This window comes from Mus musculus, chromosome 8 (assembly GCF_000001635.26).
Source record: "Mus musculus strain C57BL/6J chromosome 8, GRCm38.p6 C57BL/6J".
NCBI lineage: Eukaryota > Metazoa > Chordata > Mammalia > Rodentia > Muridae > Mus > Mus musculus.
The window spans coordinates 71,542,647-71,560,218 of record NC_000074.6 but is presented as its reverse complement, the minus strand read 5'-3'; the positions used below and the strand labels follow the sequence as shown (position 1 = coordinate 71,560,218).

The window sequence follows — 17,572 nt, the reverse complement described above, 5'->3', positions numbered from 1 at the left end:
TTCTGGGAACAGACCACCGAGTCATCTCTCCAGCCCCTCTGTTTACTTCTAAAGACAGTGTCTTGTAGTCCCTACTTTCTTCCAAGTGTCCACATTCCCATTGCCTCACCCTCTGAATTGATGACAGTGACGGCAGGCCTGTGTTATTGTGCCTGATTTGTTCAGATATATACACATTGAGAAGATGGCTCAGTGGATAAGAGCACCAGCATTTCTGCTCTTGCAAAGGGTAGAGTTTCAGTTCTCAGCATCCACACAGTGGCTAGTAACCATCTGTAACTCCAGTTCCAGGAGCCTAGAAGCCCTCCTATGACTTCCACAGATACCTGACATGCACAGACATACATACATGTAGGCAACACACTCATACACCTAAAACAAATGATGATGATGATGGTGATATTTTAATAAACAGCTACTAGAAGCTTGGTCCTCAGGGCGACAGGAAAATGCCTGTCTATGCCATAGGTGCAGTTTCCAGGGTCAGGCACTCTGTGAATCAAGATCTCCATCCTTGGGCTTTGTGACCCTGCCTGAGTCCAAGCAAGACTCAGAGCTTCATCTCCTGACATCTCCTCGGTTGCCCTCCCACAATTTTTTTTTTTTTTTAAAGACAGAGTCTCTATAGGTAGCCCTGACTGGCCTAGAACTAGCTATGGAGACCAAGTTGGGCCCCACTTCCCCGTACTCACAGTTTGCCCGCCTCTATCTCCTGGGCTCTGCCTACTTCTCCGACTCTCCAAACACCGCCCCACCCATCCAAACGGCGGGGCAATTCACGCCCCCTCCCAGACAAGTCTATTTCCAGGCCCCGACCCAAGACCACAACCCACCTGCGTTCTCCGCTCAACCAAACCCCACCTCTCCTCCCCAACACCTGTCAGAACTAGAGCCCTCCTACCTCTGCCTTGCAAGACTCCCTTTCTGGTCCCTTCACCCTGGGGACCCCACCCATCATCGTCCACAGGACTCAGACCCCGATGTTGGGATGTCCCTGAGGCCCGTCCTCTTAAGTCCGCCCTTCAGGAGCCTTCTTAAGCTCCGCCTTAGCCACGCCCCTTCCCACTCATCACATAGACCACGCCCCTCTTAAATTTTGCTTGTTCAACCCCGCCCCTCGTCTCCCGGTTCACCTAGGGGCTAGGCTCCACCCCTCTACAGGGGTGGAGCCCCCTCGGGATCTCCTAGCATGGCCCCTCCCAGACCAACCCCACAAAACCCCAGTTCCTCCTTCCCCAGCACACCCGGGGGAGGCGCCCTCGGCCGACGCGCAGTAAAAGAACACTTTCTCCCAAGTTTTTGCTCATTTTCCACGACCTATCTGGTACCAGCACTCGAGCCCCGGTGGCGTCCATACCCCAGGACTCCCGAACGCCTACTGCCGCCTCCCTCCATCCAAGGCCCGCGCCATGGGCCGTTCCTACGGAGGTCGGGTACTGGCCGCGATGACCCTACTGGGCATCCCGGCCGCGGTGCTGGTCGCGCTGGCTGCGCAGCTGCTGTTCCAGCTCCAGGCAGGGCGCGCGGAGCTTCGGCGCGTACGCACCGACGGGCTGCACCCGGAGCTGGACCCCGATGCCGGGCTACCTGAAGCTGCGGCTGGGGCATTGCTGCCGCTGGCGACCGCGCTGGCCGCGCTGGCACAGGTCCTCGGGCTTAGCTGCTTGCTGCTCGCCGCGCTCTGTGGTCACCTGGGCGCCGAGTTGGCACGCGGGCCGGGGCCGGGCAGGTAGGATACCACCGCCTCTACCTACAGAGAGGGAAACTGAGACTCCGAGAGCACACCGGTTTCTCGGGGTGATACTAACAGGGCCTCAGCGCGCCCCCTTCTTCCTGCGCTGGTGCTTCCCGTGTATGGGGGCGGGGGACACATGTCAGTCATCGGAGCTGCACCCCAACCTCGAGGCTTTCCTCTCTGAAGCGGGGTTCAGGAAGGGCGGGACTGACAGTTGTGGATACGCAGCAAGCCGCAGCCTGGTCACCTGCTCAAGACTCTGAGCTCGGTGGTGCAGGTGTAGGGACTCTACTTGGAACAGTGGGGATGCGATGAGATGCTCTCGTTGAGTCAACCACACCCTTGTCCCAACTTTGACCCTCCACTGTGTAAGGAAGTCTGGTGCTGGTTGGAAATTGGTAGATTCAAGCAAATGAGTGGTGGGTGCGTGGATAGATGGGGGTAGGGGTACATGCGGTGATGTTACAGCTGGATGACTGGCTAGGTAGGTAGGCAGGTGGAGGGCTGAGACTCTAAACTTTGGTTTCTGGTGTCACTGGGTCACTGTCCCCCTTCCTGCCCCCCCACCCCCACCCCAGGTCGGACTGGTTTCTGTATGACTGCCGCCTCCTCAGGCACTCAGCGCTTGGCCTGTTCTGCTGTGGGGTCTCCGTCTACTTAGCAGGTAGTGTGTGATGGGGGGACAAGGGACCTGGGGCAGGGTGCACACAGATCTCTGGACCAGTAGCCTGAGTTCAGGCAGTTGCCCCAACACTTTCTCTTGGATATGTTTCTCTTACTCTGTGCTTTAGTTTCCCCATAATTGAAGAGTGGTGAGTAGATCATTATATATACAAGAGTTGGTGCTTAGAGTGAACAGAGGGTTCTCTGTTAATGCTCATTATGTATCATTATTACTACTTATCTTGTAGGCCCAACTGGCCTGGGAGTTGCCTTGTAGCCAAGGCTGACATTGAACGTCTGATCTTGCTTTCATCTCCCAAACCTTGGGAGGAGAGGTGTGTGTGGTGTCTGTGTGTGCAGTGCCTACAGAGGTCAGAGACTACAGATTCCTTGGAAACTGCAGCAGCAGACAGTTCAGAATCATGAGGTGCTGGGACCCGATCCCATGTCCTCTGCAAGAGCAGCCAGTGCATTTAACCTCTGAGAGCCACATCCCAGCCCCCAAGCCGTCTTGTTTTGATTTTTGCTTTTGGTTATTTGCTTTTTTAGACAGGGTCTCATGTATCCGAGACTGGTTTCAAACACTATGTGGTCAAGGATGACTCTGAGCTCCTGGTCCTCATGCCTCCACAGCAGGGCAATGCCAGGCACCATGATGCCCAGTTTATTAGGCACTGAGGCTGGAACTCAGCCCCTGTGCATGCCAGGCAAGTGCTCTACCCACTGAGCCACAGCCCAGTCCCTGGGAGGGTGTGGCTTTGATTTCACCATTCCATTGTGGATGGAACCTGGGATCTAGGACACAGACAAGTGCTGACCCACTGAGCTGTGCCTCAGACAGAGAGCCAGAGAGATGGCTCGGCAGTTAATAGTACTCAGTTAATAGTACTTTGTTTCTCCAAAGACCTGGAGTTCAGTTCCCAGCACCCGTGTCGGGCTGCTCACAGTCACCTAAAGTCCAGGAGACCTGATACCTTCTGGTCTCCATGGGCACCTGCACTTACACACCTTCACATACCAACCTACTCACCTGTGTGCACACACCTGCACTTACATACATCCCTATGTGCACACACACAAACACACACAGGGGTAAAAATAAATCCTTAGAATAAGAAGGCCAATCTTTAAGGCTGACTCACAGTTTCTAGGACCCACACTTCTGGAGAATCTGTCCCCAAGGTGTCCCCTGACCTCTACATGTGCACTGCGCCATGTTGTGCACATACAGTGAATAAATGCAGTAAAAATGCAAAAAAGTAAGAGTAAAATCCCACCTGTACCCTTCCCAGGCTGTGTGGTTTTGAAGTGTCCTCTATTTACAATGTGTACGGGTATTTTGTCTGCATGTCTGTCTGCATCACACCTGGTGCCTGAGCTCAGAAAAGTCAGTAGGTCTTTTGGAATCGGGGTTACAGGTGCTCATGAACCACTATGCAGTGCTGGGAACCAAACCCACATCCTCTGAATTGCTGAGCCATGTGCCTAGTCATTTTTTTTGGGGGGGGGCTGGGTTTTTGTTTGCTTATTTTGTTTTTGAGATGGGTTCTTACCAAATAGCCCTGACTGTCCCAGAACTCACTCTTTAGACCAGGGTGGTCTCAAACTCACAGAGGTCTGCCTGCCTCTGCCTCCCTAGAGCTGGTATTAAAGGTGTGTGGCATCATGCCTCGATGGTTTCCTTATTTGGAAATAGACATGTTGGTGATGAAGCTTGGATAGAAGCATCCATGTGTTCTGGTCCAGGGTTCTCTGCTGTTACTCTGTGTTTGAAGGGATCTCCTCCCAAGCAGACATTTGTGGAATGAGTAAGTGAGCCATTCCTTCCTCAGCACTGGCCATCTATGCCCTGCTGCTGTTCGAGATCGAGGCTGGCGCAGCAGCTGCATCCATCCTGGGTTCAGGTGCCCTCATCCTGGTGGCGATAATGACGCACACCCTGTTCCGGGCTGTTCAGGCCACTCGTCGGGGTCTCCGGGAGCTGTCTCCACCATCCTTTGAAGATGAGCCGGCCCGGCCTTCAGAAGACTCCAAATCTGGTTGCAGAGCTCAGCCCCCGCAGGGTACCCATTGTCAGACCTTCTATAACCCCTCCCGAGAGCCTGGGGACCCCTCTGGGTCCATGGCTACTTGTATCACATCCACAGTCTTGGAGAGAGCCAGGGAGAGCAGTCTGCCTGCCTCTCACCTGCCCCAGACATCGTCACTGCCTAGCATGGGCTCCTGGGATGGGGTCACTCATGAGATGCATAGCATGCTGGGCCACAGGCCATTGGACATGAGAAAGGATGCCACACTTGTATGAGCTAGGAACCAGGGGTAAGATGACAAGAAGACACACAGATAGGTCCAGCTCAGCTACTGCAGCAATGGGCCTTCCTCTGAGTTTATGGAATCCTTGGCTTACATCACAGTTACTCCATGATACAAAACAGCTCCCAGTGCTCTGTGCTATATCCTTGCTAAAGAGATAAGCAAAGGCCAGATATGGGAGATTTTCCTAGAGGCCTTTAAAATCTCAAGACATTTTGCCCACATCTTATTGGGCAGACAGTGACAAATAACCAGACCTTGATACCCGGGAGGCTGAGAAATGGAACCCATGGGGTCTTTTATAGGTGTGGGGGAAAAGGTCGGCGTGTGTTCTGACTCTCAGTGGTTCTCTATCCGTTCTACAGATGAGGAAACGGAGACCCCAATAGGGGCTGTGACTCACCAAGGGTCCCATTTCTGAGCATCAGAGTCTGGACTTGCACCCAGGTCTCGTGACCCCACTCCCATGTTCCTGGAAGAAGGCTCAAGTCTTAGACTTCAACTCCCCGGCACTCCCTGAGGAGATGCGGACATTTGAACCTTGACTGTGGAGCTCAGAGCAGCCTAAGCCCAGGGGCTTTCAGGGATGGCTGGAGTTTGGCTGTGGGTCCAAGGCTGAGTGTGTCTCCTTGCTGTGTCTGTTTCCTTATCTGTAACATGCAGACAGGGAAAGGGACACAGGAAATACACACAATAGGCCCTCAATTTACATTAGCCATGTATCCTACTTGTATTGTTGCTGTGACCAAGACACTTAGGAAGCAAAGACTAACTGGCTCCCAGCTGCAGGCTGAACCCCCCTCAACTGTGTGTCTTAGTCAATTATTTCTGTCACAGAGATAAAACACCCTGACCACAGTCACTTAAGGGAGCAAGGACCTATTCGATCTTGCAGTTCAAGGGTGTGGTTCATCATGGCAGCAAAGGAACAGGAGACGGCAGGTCATGTGACCTCCTCAGTCAAGAAGCAGAGAGGGGGATGAAAGCTGCCCTCAGATCCCTGCAGTCCATGGGCTGATGCTGCCACCTTTAGGGTAGGCTGTCCCACCTCACTGAAGCCAACCTGGAAACTGCACACTAACATGCCCAGAGGTGGTCTCTAAAGTGAGTCTAGATCTGCTTGGGTTGACAATCAGTGTTAACCTGCTGTCGCTGGCACACGTGTGAAGCAGGAGTCTGCCTCCTTAGGGAATGGAAGAGGCCCACTAGACTACAGAGATCTCCACTGCTCTCCAGACTTGCACAACCGCAGGAATAAACTCAGATGGTAGCTTTGTTGTGTGGTTTCATTGTTTCTCTCTCTCTCTCTCTTTCTCCCTTCTCCTCACCCTTCTCCCCGACCCCCCTCCTTGTTTGTCTCATGTAGCCCAACTGTTCTTGAACGTTCTGTGTAGCCAAAAACAGCTTGGACTGCTGTTGCCTCCCCTCCCATGCCCCAGAATCTTTGTAACTGCTACACCCTGGGCCTTCACCCGCCTCTCCCTCTTCTGGTTCCCTCTTCTCCTGAGATCTTGAACTGAGCCCTGGAATTCACCCAAGGCTGTGTCAAGAGACTCTGAAGAGCTGTCAGAAGGCAAAGACAAAACCCACCCTCCCTTTGGGCACAACACTAGGAGCAGAACTGGGGAGCCAAGTAGGCTTTATCTCAGCCTCCATCTTGGGACTGTCCAGGCTCACGCCAGGTCAGAGCCAAGCCATCAGGCAAAACAGTTGATCAGGGTGTGGCAGAATGTGGCTCCCTCCTCCAATAGCCACGACCAAGACACCCCCATCTCTCCTTGTTTGTTTTGATGAGGTTTTATATAGCTCAGACTGCACAGGAACCAGCTATGAAGCTGAAGAGAACTTCAATTCTGATCCTCCTGCCTCCACCTCTGGGTGCTAGTATGCCCACCATGCCTGGCTAAGTCACCTCACAGAACCACCAGGGAGAGTCTGCAGCTAGCTGGCCAAGGAAGGAGGATCTCTGAAAGTTCTAGCTCAGGCTAGGCTACATAGTGAGACCCTGCCTGAACAAAGTAGCCTGTGTTGGCCAGGCATGGTAGTATAGATTTGTGATTGCAGGAGCAGGAGGATTGCTGTTTGTTCAGACTGGGGAGTATAAGCTATCATCCAGCCCTTGAGAGGCTGAGGCCGAGTCAGGAAGGAATTCAAGGTCACAGTTGGGTACATAGTGAGTTTGAGGATAGCCTGGGCTACATGAAACTTAAACAGAAAAAAAAAAAAGTAATGTAGACCGGCTACATGAGATAGGGACAGAGGATATCTTATTACTAAGATGCGGAAACAGTTTAAGCACTGCTTACTGTGGGCATGCAGTGGGCTTTACGTTTCTCTACAGACTCGATGCGGTTGGCTATGCACTCTGTATGGACCCCTGGCTGTAGCCACACAGAGCTGTGTATCCCAGGCAGGCCCTGTAGGACCCCAGCAGCGCCTAGAGAGTTCCTCCAGCAACCAGGATTGAAGGTTTGGGCCACTGTGTGTGGTTCAAGACAGACTGGTTTCTCCTGACTCAAGGGCAAGTACAGGTCACAGGAGGCCTCCGGTTACTCAAAGTGCTCTGAAAAGTGATCCCGGGTGGTTCTGGGGCAGCTGGGAAGGTGACCAGGGAGAACAAATGGTTTTTGCTTGGGAGTGAGATCAGATTTGGTGGCTGGCGCCACAGCAGCCAGGGTGGGGCTGACAGCCCAGGTAAGGGCAAGCAGATGCCCAGTATCCAGGGTGGCTTAGTGGCACCCGAGTGTCCTTGTTGACCTGCTTCAAAGCTTATCTGTCCAGCTTCAACACAGGATGAGAGTTTTCAACTGCAGGGCTGTCTGGAACGCGCATAATAAACACACACAGACAACTCTTTGGGAACAAGAGCGTGGGTAATTTTTAAGGCTTAAAGTCCTCCCACCCCCTACTTGAAGCTGTCTGGACTTTTCCTCTCTTTGGGCTGGGAGTTGTGCTCTCGGTCACTCCCTTTCTCACACTCACACACTTACTCTGTGTGTTCTTTTTCTTCTTCCACACACACACACTCTACACTCACTCTAACCTCACACACACCTCACATTCTTTCACTCACACACACCACACACTCTGCCCTCCTACTCTCTCCTCACTCACTGCCCACACCACACTCTCTGCCCTCACTCACTGCCCACACCACACTCTACATTCACCTCATGTGCACCTCACTCTCTCACCTTTTTCTTGCCCCAGTCTTTTATTGTTACTCTAAAAGCAGGTAGAAAAAAAAAAAGACATCATATAATTGTTACCAAATCAAATTCAAAAGAATGGCCACATCCCACAAAAAATCAAGAATTATAATTGTTCCCCAAAGTTTCAAGCTCCCCCTACTCCCAGGCCTGTGACCAAAATAATAATAATTATAAACTTATCTCTGTTTAAACTTTAACTTTTGACTTATTATATTTTAGAGCTCAGAGCCCCAAGGCCAGCTACATGTATTTTCCTGTGAAGCTCTAATGATAAATGACATGGGCAAAGCTGCCAGGCAGTGGCCACGAAGAATCAAGTTAACCCTTAACTCAGTAGTTCCGCTAGCTTTCTGCTTGTCTGCATTGCACACAACGACTCTCCTGAGAATCCCGGGGTTTGACTTAGTTTGACTAGTATAAGATTTTTATGTATTCTATACTTGCTTATCCAGGAACCTCTCTCAAATGTTGTGCAAAAGTTATTTCATAACTTTAATAGCTTTCTTGGGGTCCCAATGTTGGCTCTATTTCATTTTCTAATAATTTCAAACTTCCTTTGTAAGTCAAACATTAATCTGGAACTGCCATTCTGCATTTACTACATTGTTTCCAAGATGAGAGCACACAGCACGCTCCTGGGCCATTAGGACTGTGCTGTGCCCCATGCCTTAATTTTTAATTGGTTAAGAATCATTATATCAGCCAGGCGTGGTGGCGCACGCCTTTAATCCCAGCACTCGGAAGGTAGAGGCAGGCGGATTTCTGAGTTCGAGGCCAGCCTGGTCTACAAAGTGAGTTCCAGGACAGCCAGGGCTACACAGAGAAGGCCTGTCTGAAAAAAAAAAATTAAAGAAAGAAAGAAAGAAAGAAAGAAAGAAAGAAAGAAAGAAAGAAAGAAAGAAAGAAAGGAAGGAAGGAAGGAAGGAAGGAAGGAAGGAAGGAAGGAAGGAAGGAAGGAAGGAAGGAAGGAAGGAAGGGAAAAAAACCAACCAACCAAACAAAAACACCAAAAAGAAAAAAGAGAGGAAAAAAGAATCATTATATCAAGGAACATCTAGTATTACACAATTCGCCAGAGCAGAAGGGAGTAAGAAAGTCAGATATAATAGAATAATTATGCACACCAAAGCCAACTGAAAAGTAGTCATGCACAAATAAAATCTATACAGCTGACGTCCAGGACTAAGTAGGAGAAATGGAAAGAACTTTTTACAAAGAGCTGCCTCCGGCTACTGAAATGTCTCTAACCAGGCCTGCTGCAGGCAGTCCCTGTTATGGTATGCTGTCCCCAGCACTTAGCTAGGCTCCTCTGACATCCTCTTGACCTAGTTCTGACCAGCCTGTGCCCACCTGGTGCAAGCAGCTGCCATCTTCCTCAGAGTGGCTATGACTACTCAAGAGGCCCCTCGAGGGCTGGAGAGGTGGCTCAGTGATTAAGAGCACCGACAACGGCTCTTCCGAAAGTCCTGACTTCAAATCCCAGCAACCACATGGTGGCTCACAGCCATCCGTAATGAGATCTGACACCCTCTTCTGGTGCATCTGAAGACAGCTACAGTGTACTTAGATATAATAATAAATATATCTTTCAAAATAAGAGAGAGTGGCCCCTTGAGATGACCATTCCTCACAGCAGACCAGAGTGGGCAGGGTTACTGAACACCTGAGAGCGCTCCCTCCCATGCTTCTCCCCTAATCCTACAGCTCTGGTCTGGAGGCAAGTGGGGCCCCCCCCCATGGAGCTGTTGGGGTCATCAGCCCCATCCGTTACCATTTCCCAGTGTTGTGGCTGTGTTGGGGTCCTCCACACCCATTAGCACAGCATCATGCTCTGGAAGCCCAGCGAATTTACTGGCTCCCCAAGGCAGACTCTGCTAGAATGTTTTGTTGTGGTATCCTAGCTGAGGGAGTCCTTCAAACACCTGCTGGAACTCTGGGCGATCCACCTGCCTCAGCCTCTTTAATAGGGCAGAACAGCGCCCTCCTTCCTGAAATATCTGCATGTGTTCGACAGAAGGTGCGAGTACTGAAGGAAACAATGCATCTGTACCCAAACCTCCTGGCAGGCTTGTGGACATCTGTAACCTCCCTGAGGTGGACAGATTGGGCCGTCGCTTTGTGAGCATGTGTCCTCCGTGGTATCTACACAGCGCAAACTTTCCCACTTGGGCTCTTTTTTTCTTTATTCTTTTTTTTTTTTTAAAGATTTATTTATTATATGTAAGTACATTGTAGCTGTCTTCAGACACTCCAGAAGAGGGAGTCAGATCTTGTTACAGATGGTTGTGAGCCACCATGTCGTTGCTGGGATTTGAACTCCGGGCCTTCGGAAGAGCAGTCGGGTGCTCTTACCCACTGAGCCATCTCACCAGCCCTTTTTCTTTATTCTTAAAATTACTTTATTTATTTGCTTTTTTTTTTTTTCTTTTTTGGAGACAAGGTCTTTCTACAAAGCCCTGGGGGTCCTGGAACTATATAGATCAGGCTATCCTTCAATACACATAACTATGTAGACTAGGCTATCCTTTAACTTACAGATCCACCTGTTTTGACTCACAAGAGCTGGGATTAAAGGTGTTTGCCACTACACCCAGCCTATCTTATTTTTGAGGCAGCCTCTCATGTAGCACAGGCTAGCCTACTGTTGTCAAGGAGGACACTGCACCTCTGATCCTCTTGCCTCCATCTCCTAAGTGTGTCTACCTTCCAGACGCTGGCCACTCAACAGCAGCCCTCCACCCTGCCCTTTGTAGTTCTAAAGCACAAAAACTCTGCAAAGGCCTCCAATGTCAGACAAAACCTAAGGGTTTAGAAAGGGTAAGCGTGCACCATCTTAGCCCCTCAGTGTAGGGGATGTGTCTTACATCAGGATTTACAGATGTTCCTGCAGACAGCCTGTGTGCACATCACTTGCAGCTCACAACCCCCCTCGCAAGACTGTCAAGGATTCAGCTTGTTTTGGTTTTGGTTTTTTTTTTGTTTTGTTTTGTTTTGTTTTGGGTTTTTTTTTTTTTTTTTTTTTTTGGTTTTTCGAGACAGGGTTTCTCTGTGTAGCCCTGGCTGTCCTGGAACTCACTTTGTAGACCAGGCTGGCCTCAAACTCGGAAATCTGCCTGCCTCTGCCTCCTAAGTGCTGGGATTAAAGGCGTGCGCCACCACGCCCGGCTCAGCTTGTTTTTTAAGTACTGTCAGTCTCCAGGGCTTGTATATGAAGGGAGGATTCTTATTTCTGTGGGTGAACTCCATGTGTAAATTAAGATGTCTCTAAAGAGGGCTGGTGACATGGCTCAGCAGGGAAAGGTGCTTGCGGCCAAGCCTGACAATCTCAGTTCAAACCCCAGGATCCACATGGTGGAAGGTGTTGTATGGACCCATCTGGGGAGATGTTCCCCAGTTAGAGAACCATCCACAGACGAAACAACAATACCAACTTGGTGAGCCACTGAGTTTTACTCAGGTTACTTACAGGAGTAGAAATGACTCCAAGACAGCTCTATCTCCAAAAGATGAGCTCATCCAGCAGGGTGACAGCTCACAAAGCTGGGGACCTGGAGCTCACTCACCTCACAGCAGCTGACAGCAGCTCTCAGCAGTCTTTACTGCTTACACAAGCTTGGGGAAGCAAGGCCTGGTGCATCTAGCCAGGCTTAGGGACTTGGGGAAGCAAGGCCTGCTGCATCTAGCCAGGCTTAGGGATTTCCTGAGGCACCCCTTCCCACAAATAAATAAAAGTTAATAAGCTTAGGTGGTCATCCTGGATAAGCTACATGAAACCAATTTTCAAAAAACTCCAAAATTTAAAAATTAAAATAAATAAATAAATAAATAAATAAATAAATAAATAAGGCTGAGGCCACAGCTCCGCTGGCCAGTGCATACCTGGCCGTCTCAGCTCAGAGCATGTGCCTAGCACATATACATTCTTAGCTTCCATGCCCAGCACCGCATAAACCAAGTGTGGCAGAGCATGCCTGCAACCCCAGGAGGACCAGGGCTTTAGGCTCACCCTAGGCTATGCAGTGGGTTTTCAGCCAGCCTGGGCTACTTGAGACCCTATCTCATAAATAACATATAGGCCTTACATAGAACATGAGTTCCGTCCTCAGCTCTCATGACATGGGGACTCACCTGCAACTCCAGCTCCAGGAAATTCAATGCCTTCTTCCGGCCTCCAAGAGCACCAACATACACGCACGCACACAGGCACACACGTGCATATGTATAATTCAAAATATATCTTAAAATAAAGAAAACAATACACTCCACACAGTGGGTCCCAGGTAGCGTTTACTGCTGGTGCATATGTGGCCTCTAGACACAGACTTCTGTGAGAGAAGGCCACTGCTCTGCCCAGGCCGCCCCTGCACCACCAGGCAAGAGACCCTTTGTGCAAGCAGTTGGACAGAGAGGCTGGGTGTCAATCAGCAGTATCTGCAAGGCAGGAGGCGACCAGGTGGCACCTGGGGCTGGTCTATGAGACGCTGGGAGGCAGGCGTGCAGCTGCAGTCTTCTCCACCACGAAGCCATAGTTATACTGGGGAGCAGAGGGGGTGGGGCTAAAGGATGGCTTGGGGCCTGGGGGGCGTTGGGGAATGACTGAGGGGTGGAGGCAGGCTAGGGCAAAGGGTGGGGTCCCAGCACCTCACATACCCTGCACCTACCTCCTTCTCAATGTCTGCCAGTGATTTGATCGTCAGGTCCCCAAAAGCAGACAAGTTCTAAAGGAGAGAAGTGAGAGTGTGAGGCCTGAGTGCCACTGAACTGTGGTGTGTGTACATGTGCACACACACACACTCACCAAGGCCTGTCTATGATATTGTAGGATAACTCCCAGGAGTTGGTCTCTCCTGAGGTATGGGACCCAGGGACTGAAATTAGGTCAGGCTCAGTGGTGAGTGCCTTTACTGGCTGAGACACTTCTTCAAGCATGCCCCAACTTTCCATATGGGCCTCAACTAGCCCAGGCTGGTCTCAAACTCATATGCGCTATAGACCCCCAGCTTCTGCCACCTGAGTACTGGGATGTCCCACATGCACCACCATGTGTGCCCCTGATGCTCTCAGTTTTTAGGACTGGCCCCACAGACGCTAGCCTGAGAGTCTAACCCCACTTCCCACATCCCTAATCTCAGACTCCTTGGCCTATATCCATCTCCCAGTGATGTCACGGTCATTGCGCCCAGTCATACGGAAGCAGGAATGTCACAGCCCCTTGAACAGTGGCTGACTAGGGCCCCAGATCCCGGACAGTGCTGACTTACCAAGGGCCCACAGCTCTTGCCCTCAAATCTTGGGTGCAGGGTAAAGGGGACTCCGTCCATGGCTGCAATGAAAGAGCCCAGGGAGGCTGAGGAGGTGGAGCCCAGGACCTGTGGCCTCCCTCTGTGACCCTGACCACCTAGGGAGCACGGGCTGATCTCCATTAGAGCTGCCCTGACTGCTTCTAAGTGACCCCAAGATTGGGTCTGCTGGCTGTGGTCCCTCACAGGAGAGCAGGGTGAGGTCACTGGACTCTCCCTCCTGCTGACTTCCAACCACTGTATGTCATTCTTCCTTAATCTCACCTAACCCACTCAAGTCCGGAGTGTAGAAAGCCCCCTTTAGGGTACCCGTCTATGTAGCTGTGGGTTCGTCAGCCCTGTGGGATGATATTTTCTGGCACTGAGGCTGCTTCTGGGTCCTACACAATCCTGGAACTCACCCATGAACTGCAAACCCAAACCCTAGTTCCCTGAATCGAGCTCTTGCAGCCCTGGTCCGTTGGTGGTACCCAGCTGGTGACAAGTGTGTTAATGTCGTGCATGAAAAGTGTCAAATCGGGCTGGTGAGATGGCTCAGTGGGTAAGAGCACCCGACTGCTCTTCCGAAGGTCCAGAGTTCAAATCCCAGCAACCACATGGTGGCTCACAACCATCCGTAACAAGATCTGACTCCCTCTTCTGGTGTGTCTGAAGACAGCTACAGTGTACTTACATATAGTAAATAAATATTAAAAAAAAAAAAAAAGAAAAGTGTCAAATAACACACCCTGGATTCTGCCCTGCGCACCTGCAGAGAGTAAGGTCTCAGTCTCCCGCTTTCAACAGCACCAAGGGGGGAAAATACAGTTTGGGTCCTGGAGAGACAGCTCAGCAGTTAGGAGCACTGGCTGCTCTTGCAGAGGACGTGGGTTCAGGTCCTATCACCCACACAGCAATTCACAAGCCTTTTCAACCCTAGTTCCAGGTGATCCAGCGCCCACTTCTGGCCTCCCACGGCCATGCACACACATGATGCACAGACACACTTGCTGGTAAAACACCCACACATATAAAATAAAAAATAAATCTTAAAACCTGAATGCTTGGTAGGGCAGGCCAAGGAGAGGCCGCATCCCAGCCCCCTGTCTGCCCAGGACACAGTCCCAGGAACAACCCCAGAGAGTCCACTCTGTGCTCACCTGATATGCCATAGAGACTGGATGCCTCATAGATGGAGTCGGTCCTCCGTAGAGTGGAGGCCCGAGAGCCCAGCCTGGACAGGGTCCGCTCTGGGTGGCTTCCTTTGCTGGGGAGCAGGGGACAGTGACTTCAGTCAGGCCTGAAGTCTTCTTCCTGGCCCATCTGCCCATGGGGGTGCCTGAGCCTCACCTGGGCTCTTTGGGTGGGTCCAGGGAGAGGCCTCGCATGTCCTGGCTGAGCGTGCGGGGCTTGGGCACCGGCCTTGGGGCTTTGGATTTCTTGCACCAGATGGCAAAGCCACCAATGTCCCTGGAGTAAGGGGAGGAGAGCAGGGTAACTCCGGTGGCCACCGTTTGGGAGTGTTTCTCTTTCAGCAGCTCACCCTCATGCTAATCAGCATACTGACCACAGGGCCCTCGAGATGCCATCCCCACATGCAGAGATGCCGGTAAAATCAGGATGCAACATGGCAGAGACAGAAGGTGGGATAGGATGCTCCACCTACCCCACACGCAGGTATCCAGGCACGGTCTTAGTCTTCCCACTCAGCTTCACGTCACTCACAACCACGTCAGCTGTCCCCAGGGGCATCAGCTTCACACACATGCGTTTCTTCTTGGACACAGAGGCCTCTGGGAGTGGGGGCAGGGGGTGAGAGAGGGGAGTGTACCACCGGAATGGGAGCCCCGGAAGACGCTTGCCTGTACTTTGTAGGGACAAAACTGACAGGGACCACACCGGGGAGCTGGCTAAATTATAAATAGGAGATTCACTAACTTTTTTGGAATCAGTAAAACAGATTGACATTTGACAGGGGGCGGGGGGGACTGTGGAATCAACCATGTAGTACCTATTTTAGCACCCCAACCTCACTTTCCCTGGTCCTATAACCCAAGGGGTCACAGAACTCCTCTTTTAAAAAGTCCAACCTACAGCTGTTGTGTGTGGTCCATGAGGTCAAGAGGGTTTTTTGTTTTTTGGTTTTTTTGGTTTTTTTTTTTTGAGACAGGGTTTCTCTGTGTAGCCCTGGCTGTCCTGGAACTCACTTTGCAGACCAGGCTGGCCTCGAACTCTGAAATCCACCTACCTCTGCCTCCCAAGTGCTGGCATGTGCCACCACTGCCCGGTGCTATTTTCTATCATGTGCATATATTTGTGTTTATCAGACAATCTCATGTAGCCCAGGCTGGCCTCAAGATGTAGCCGAGGAGGACCCTGAATGCCCAATATTGCCTCAACCTCTTGACTCTGTTGGTGTGGTGCTGGGGATGGAGCCAGGCTTTATGCACACTGGGTAAGAACTCTGCTAACTCTGCTAATGCTCCAGCCCTGGCTTTTTTTTTTTTTTTTTTTTTTTTTTTTTTTTTTTGGCTGTCCTGGAACTCACTCTGTAGACCAGGCTGGCCGAGACCTCAGAAATCTGCCTGCCTCTGCCTCCCAAGTGCTGGGATGGAATTCATCACATAGCCGAAAATGGCTCTGAATTGGAAGCAATCCTCTTGCCTCAGCCTCTCAAGTACTGGGATGAAGAACAGCAGTCTCCACACTTTGCAGATTACAAGGGGCTGGTCACAACGGCTCAGTCCCACGAATCCATGGGACTGAAGCTCTGGCCAGCTGAGGCTACACATTGAGACCCTGTCCCCCCAAACCAATTAAACACTAAGTCAAGAGACAGCTGCAAAAGGAGGATAGGAGAATTTGTGGACGCCTCCTCTGTCTGCACACTGACCTGACCCTCTGCACGGCAGCCTGCCAGCGGTCACTAAAGACACCGAGAGAACCAAGCACCATCGGGGAGGCGGGCAGCTGGGTCAGGCAGGGGAGAAGGGAGAGGGGAGGCTGAGCTATGCAGAGAACAGGGGAAGCCAGTTCCAGGTGGACTCGCAGTGCAAGAGCCTGGAAAGGAAAAGAGAATGGCCAGGAGGACTCACTCCGCCACAGAAGCAGAGGACAAGCAGCAGGGACCAGTGGCAGTGAGGAAGAGGGTGGGTATGCCAAAGACATCTGGGGTGGTTGTTGTTTGTTTAGGGGCGGGGTTTCATGTAGTGACAGGTATGCCCCACTATGCTCAAATTCTTAGGAAGAGCTGAGGCAAGGTCTCATTCTGTAGCCCAGGCTGGATACAAAGCTGCCTCAGCCTGAATGCTAAGACAGGTATGTGTCAACTATTTAATTCTGGAGTAGTGGGTTGAGATAAAGGCCTCACTCTGTAGCCTAGGCTGGCCTTGAACTCGCCACCATCCTCCTGCCTCAGCTTCCGGAGCTCTGCATTTACAGGTTGTGCCTTCCTGCTCAGCTAAGTCCTATTCCAAACATACACTAGCAGCCGTTCCCTGTGCCTGCCGCTCTCCCGTGCCCACGGATCTTACTGATATCCTGAGGGTCGTTGACTGCAGAGAAGCCTGACGGCAGTGGGCCCTTGTCCATCACGATCTGCATGTCCACTACCACATTGTCCTGAGGGTTCTGGGAGCACGAGAGGGGGCAGGTGGAAGGGGGCAGTCAGAGGGGAGGGGAAAGGTCAACGGTATGAGCAGTAAGGGTGGGAGAGAGTTGGAGAAGGGTCGAGGATGGCAGGGCGAGGGGCGGGGCAAACTCAGGCTCAGGCCACCCGTGCTCACCTCCGGGATGCCCAGCGTGCTCAGGCACAGGAAGTAGCCGGCTTTCTGCGCGAAGCCTCGGCCGAAGCTGGCCGTCCCGCCCTCCACGGTGCAGGTGATCTGCGGGACGCACAGGTCATCGGACTTCGTCCCCTTCCTGGCCCGTCCCCGCAACCCTTGCGCGCTCCCACTTACCGCGCTGAAACCCGGCGGCGGCGGCGCCGAGGCCGACGACCAAACCAAGCCAGCAAGCGGCGCCGAGTCCGTCCCGGGATCCATCCTTCCTGGGAGCTCAGAAGGCAGCTACAGCCCTCGGAGGGACCGGAACCTCGGACTACAACTCCCAGAACACCTTTGAAAGTGCTCCGCAAAGCAGCTAGTACGCATGCGCAAGCACTGCTGACCAGTCCAAAGTAACCGTGGAGACCCGCCCTCTGGACGCTTAAGATACGTTTGCGGAAAAAAGATTAGAACTCCCGCCCCTAAATCACTACCCAGTGTGCGGAGGGGGCGTTCACTTTCCGGACGGGACTACATTCCCCAGAATGCTGTGCGGCATCACCCTGTGACTCCTGCCTTCTGCAAGGAAACTTAACTGGTCTGGAG

At 51.8% G+C, this 17,572-nt stretch overlaps 2 protein-coding genes across 5 annotated transcripts; one reads left to right on the top strand and one right to left on the bottom strand.

Moving 5' to 3' along the window:
• Positions 1–1,203: 1,203 nt before the first annotated feature.
• Positions 1,204–5,916, top strand: Tmem221 (transmembrane protein 221). 2 transcript variants are annotated; one of them, NM_001100462.1, is made up of 4 exons: positions 1,348–1,729; positions 2,314–2,399; positions 4,231–4,461; positions 5,077–5,916. In NM_001100462.1, the coding sequence occupies exons 1-4, from the start codon at positions 1,410–1,412 to the stop codon at positions 5,130–5,132; spliced, it is 693 nt and encodes a 230-aa protein (NP_001093932.1). In that variant the 5' UTR covers positions 1,348–1,409; the 3' UTR covers positions 5,133–5,916. The 2 variants fall into 2 exon arrangements, with proteins under 2 accessions (XP_006509768.1, NP_001093932.1); XM_006509705.4 differs by lacking the exon at positions 5,077–5,916 and having other exon boundaries at positions 1,204–1,729; positions 4,231–5,063.
• A 6,276-nt stretch (positions 5,917–12,192) lies between these two features.
• On the bottom strand, positions 12,193–17,312 carry Mvb12a (multivesicular body subunit 12A). 3 transcript variants are annotated; one of them, XM_030243804.1, is made up of 10 exons: positions 17,162–17,312; positions 16,988–17,086; positions 16,736–16,832; positions 16,096–16,262; positions 14,869–14,995; positions 14,553–14,672; positions 14,363–14,469; positions 13,185–13,246; positions 12,585–12,641; positions 12,193–12,457 (listed from the first exon to the last, which is right to left on the bottom strand). In XM_030243804.1, the coding sequence occupies exons 5-10, from the start codon at positions 14,967–14,969 to the stop codon at positions 12,395–12,397; spliced, it is 510 nt and encodes a 169-aa protein (XP_030099664.1). In that variant the 5' UTR covers positions 14,970–14,995; positions 16,096–16,262; positions 16,736–16,832; positions 16,988–17,086; positions 17,162–17,312; the 3' UTR covers positions 12,193–12,394. The 3 variants fall into 3 exon arrangements, with proteins under 3 accessions (XP_030099664.1, XP_011240632.2, NP_082893.1); XM_011242330.3 differs by lacking the exon at positions 16,736–16,832; NM_028617.2 differs by lacking the exon at positions 16,096–16,262 and having other exon boundaries at positions 17,162–17,289.
• Positions 17,313–17,572: the final 260 nt, after the last annotated feature.

Excerpts from the sequence above, each read along its gene's own strand:
- Tmem221 (XM_006509705.4), top strand. The coding sequence starts at position 1,410 with ATGGGCCGTTCCTACGGAGGTCGGGTACTGGCCGCGATGACCCTACTG. Across the intron at positions 1,730-2,313 it reads CGCGGGCCGGGGCCGGGCAG|GTCGGACTGGTTTCTGTATG; the intron begins GTAGGATACCAC and ends CCCCCACCCCAG. Across the intron at positions 2,400-4,230 it reads GGTCTCCGTCTACTTAGCAG|CACTGGCCATCTATGCCCTG; the intron begins GTAGTGTGTGAT and ends TTCCTTCCTCAG.
- Mvb12a (NM_028617.2), bottom strand. The coding sequence starts at position 17,245 with ATGGATCCCGGGACGGACTCGGCGCCGCTTGCTGGCTTGGTTTGGTCG. Across the intron at positions 14,673-14,868 it reads CCTGGATACCTGCGTGTGGG|GGACATTGGTGGCTTTGCCA; the intron begins GTAGGTGGAGCA and ends CCCTTACTCCAG. Across the intron at positions 12,458-12,584 it reads TGGCAGACATTGAGAAGGAG|TATAACTATGGCTTCGTGGT; the intron begins GTAGGTGCAGGG and ends TCTGCTCCCCAG.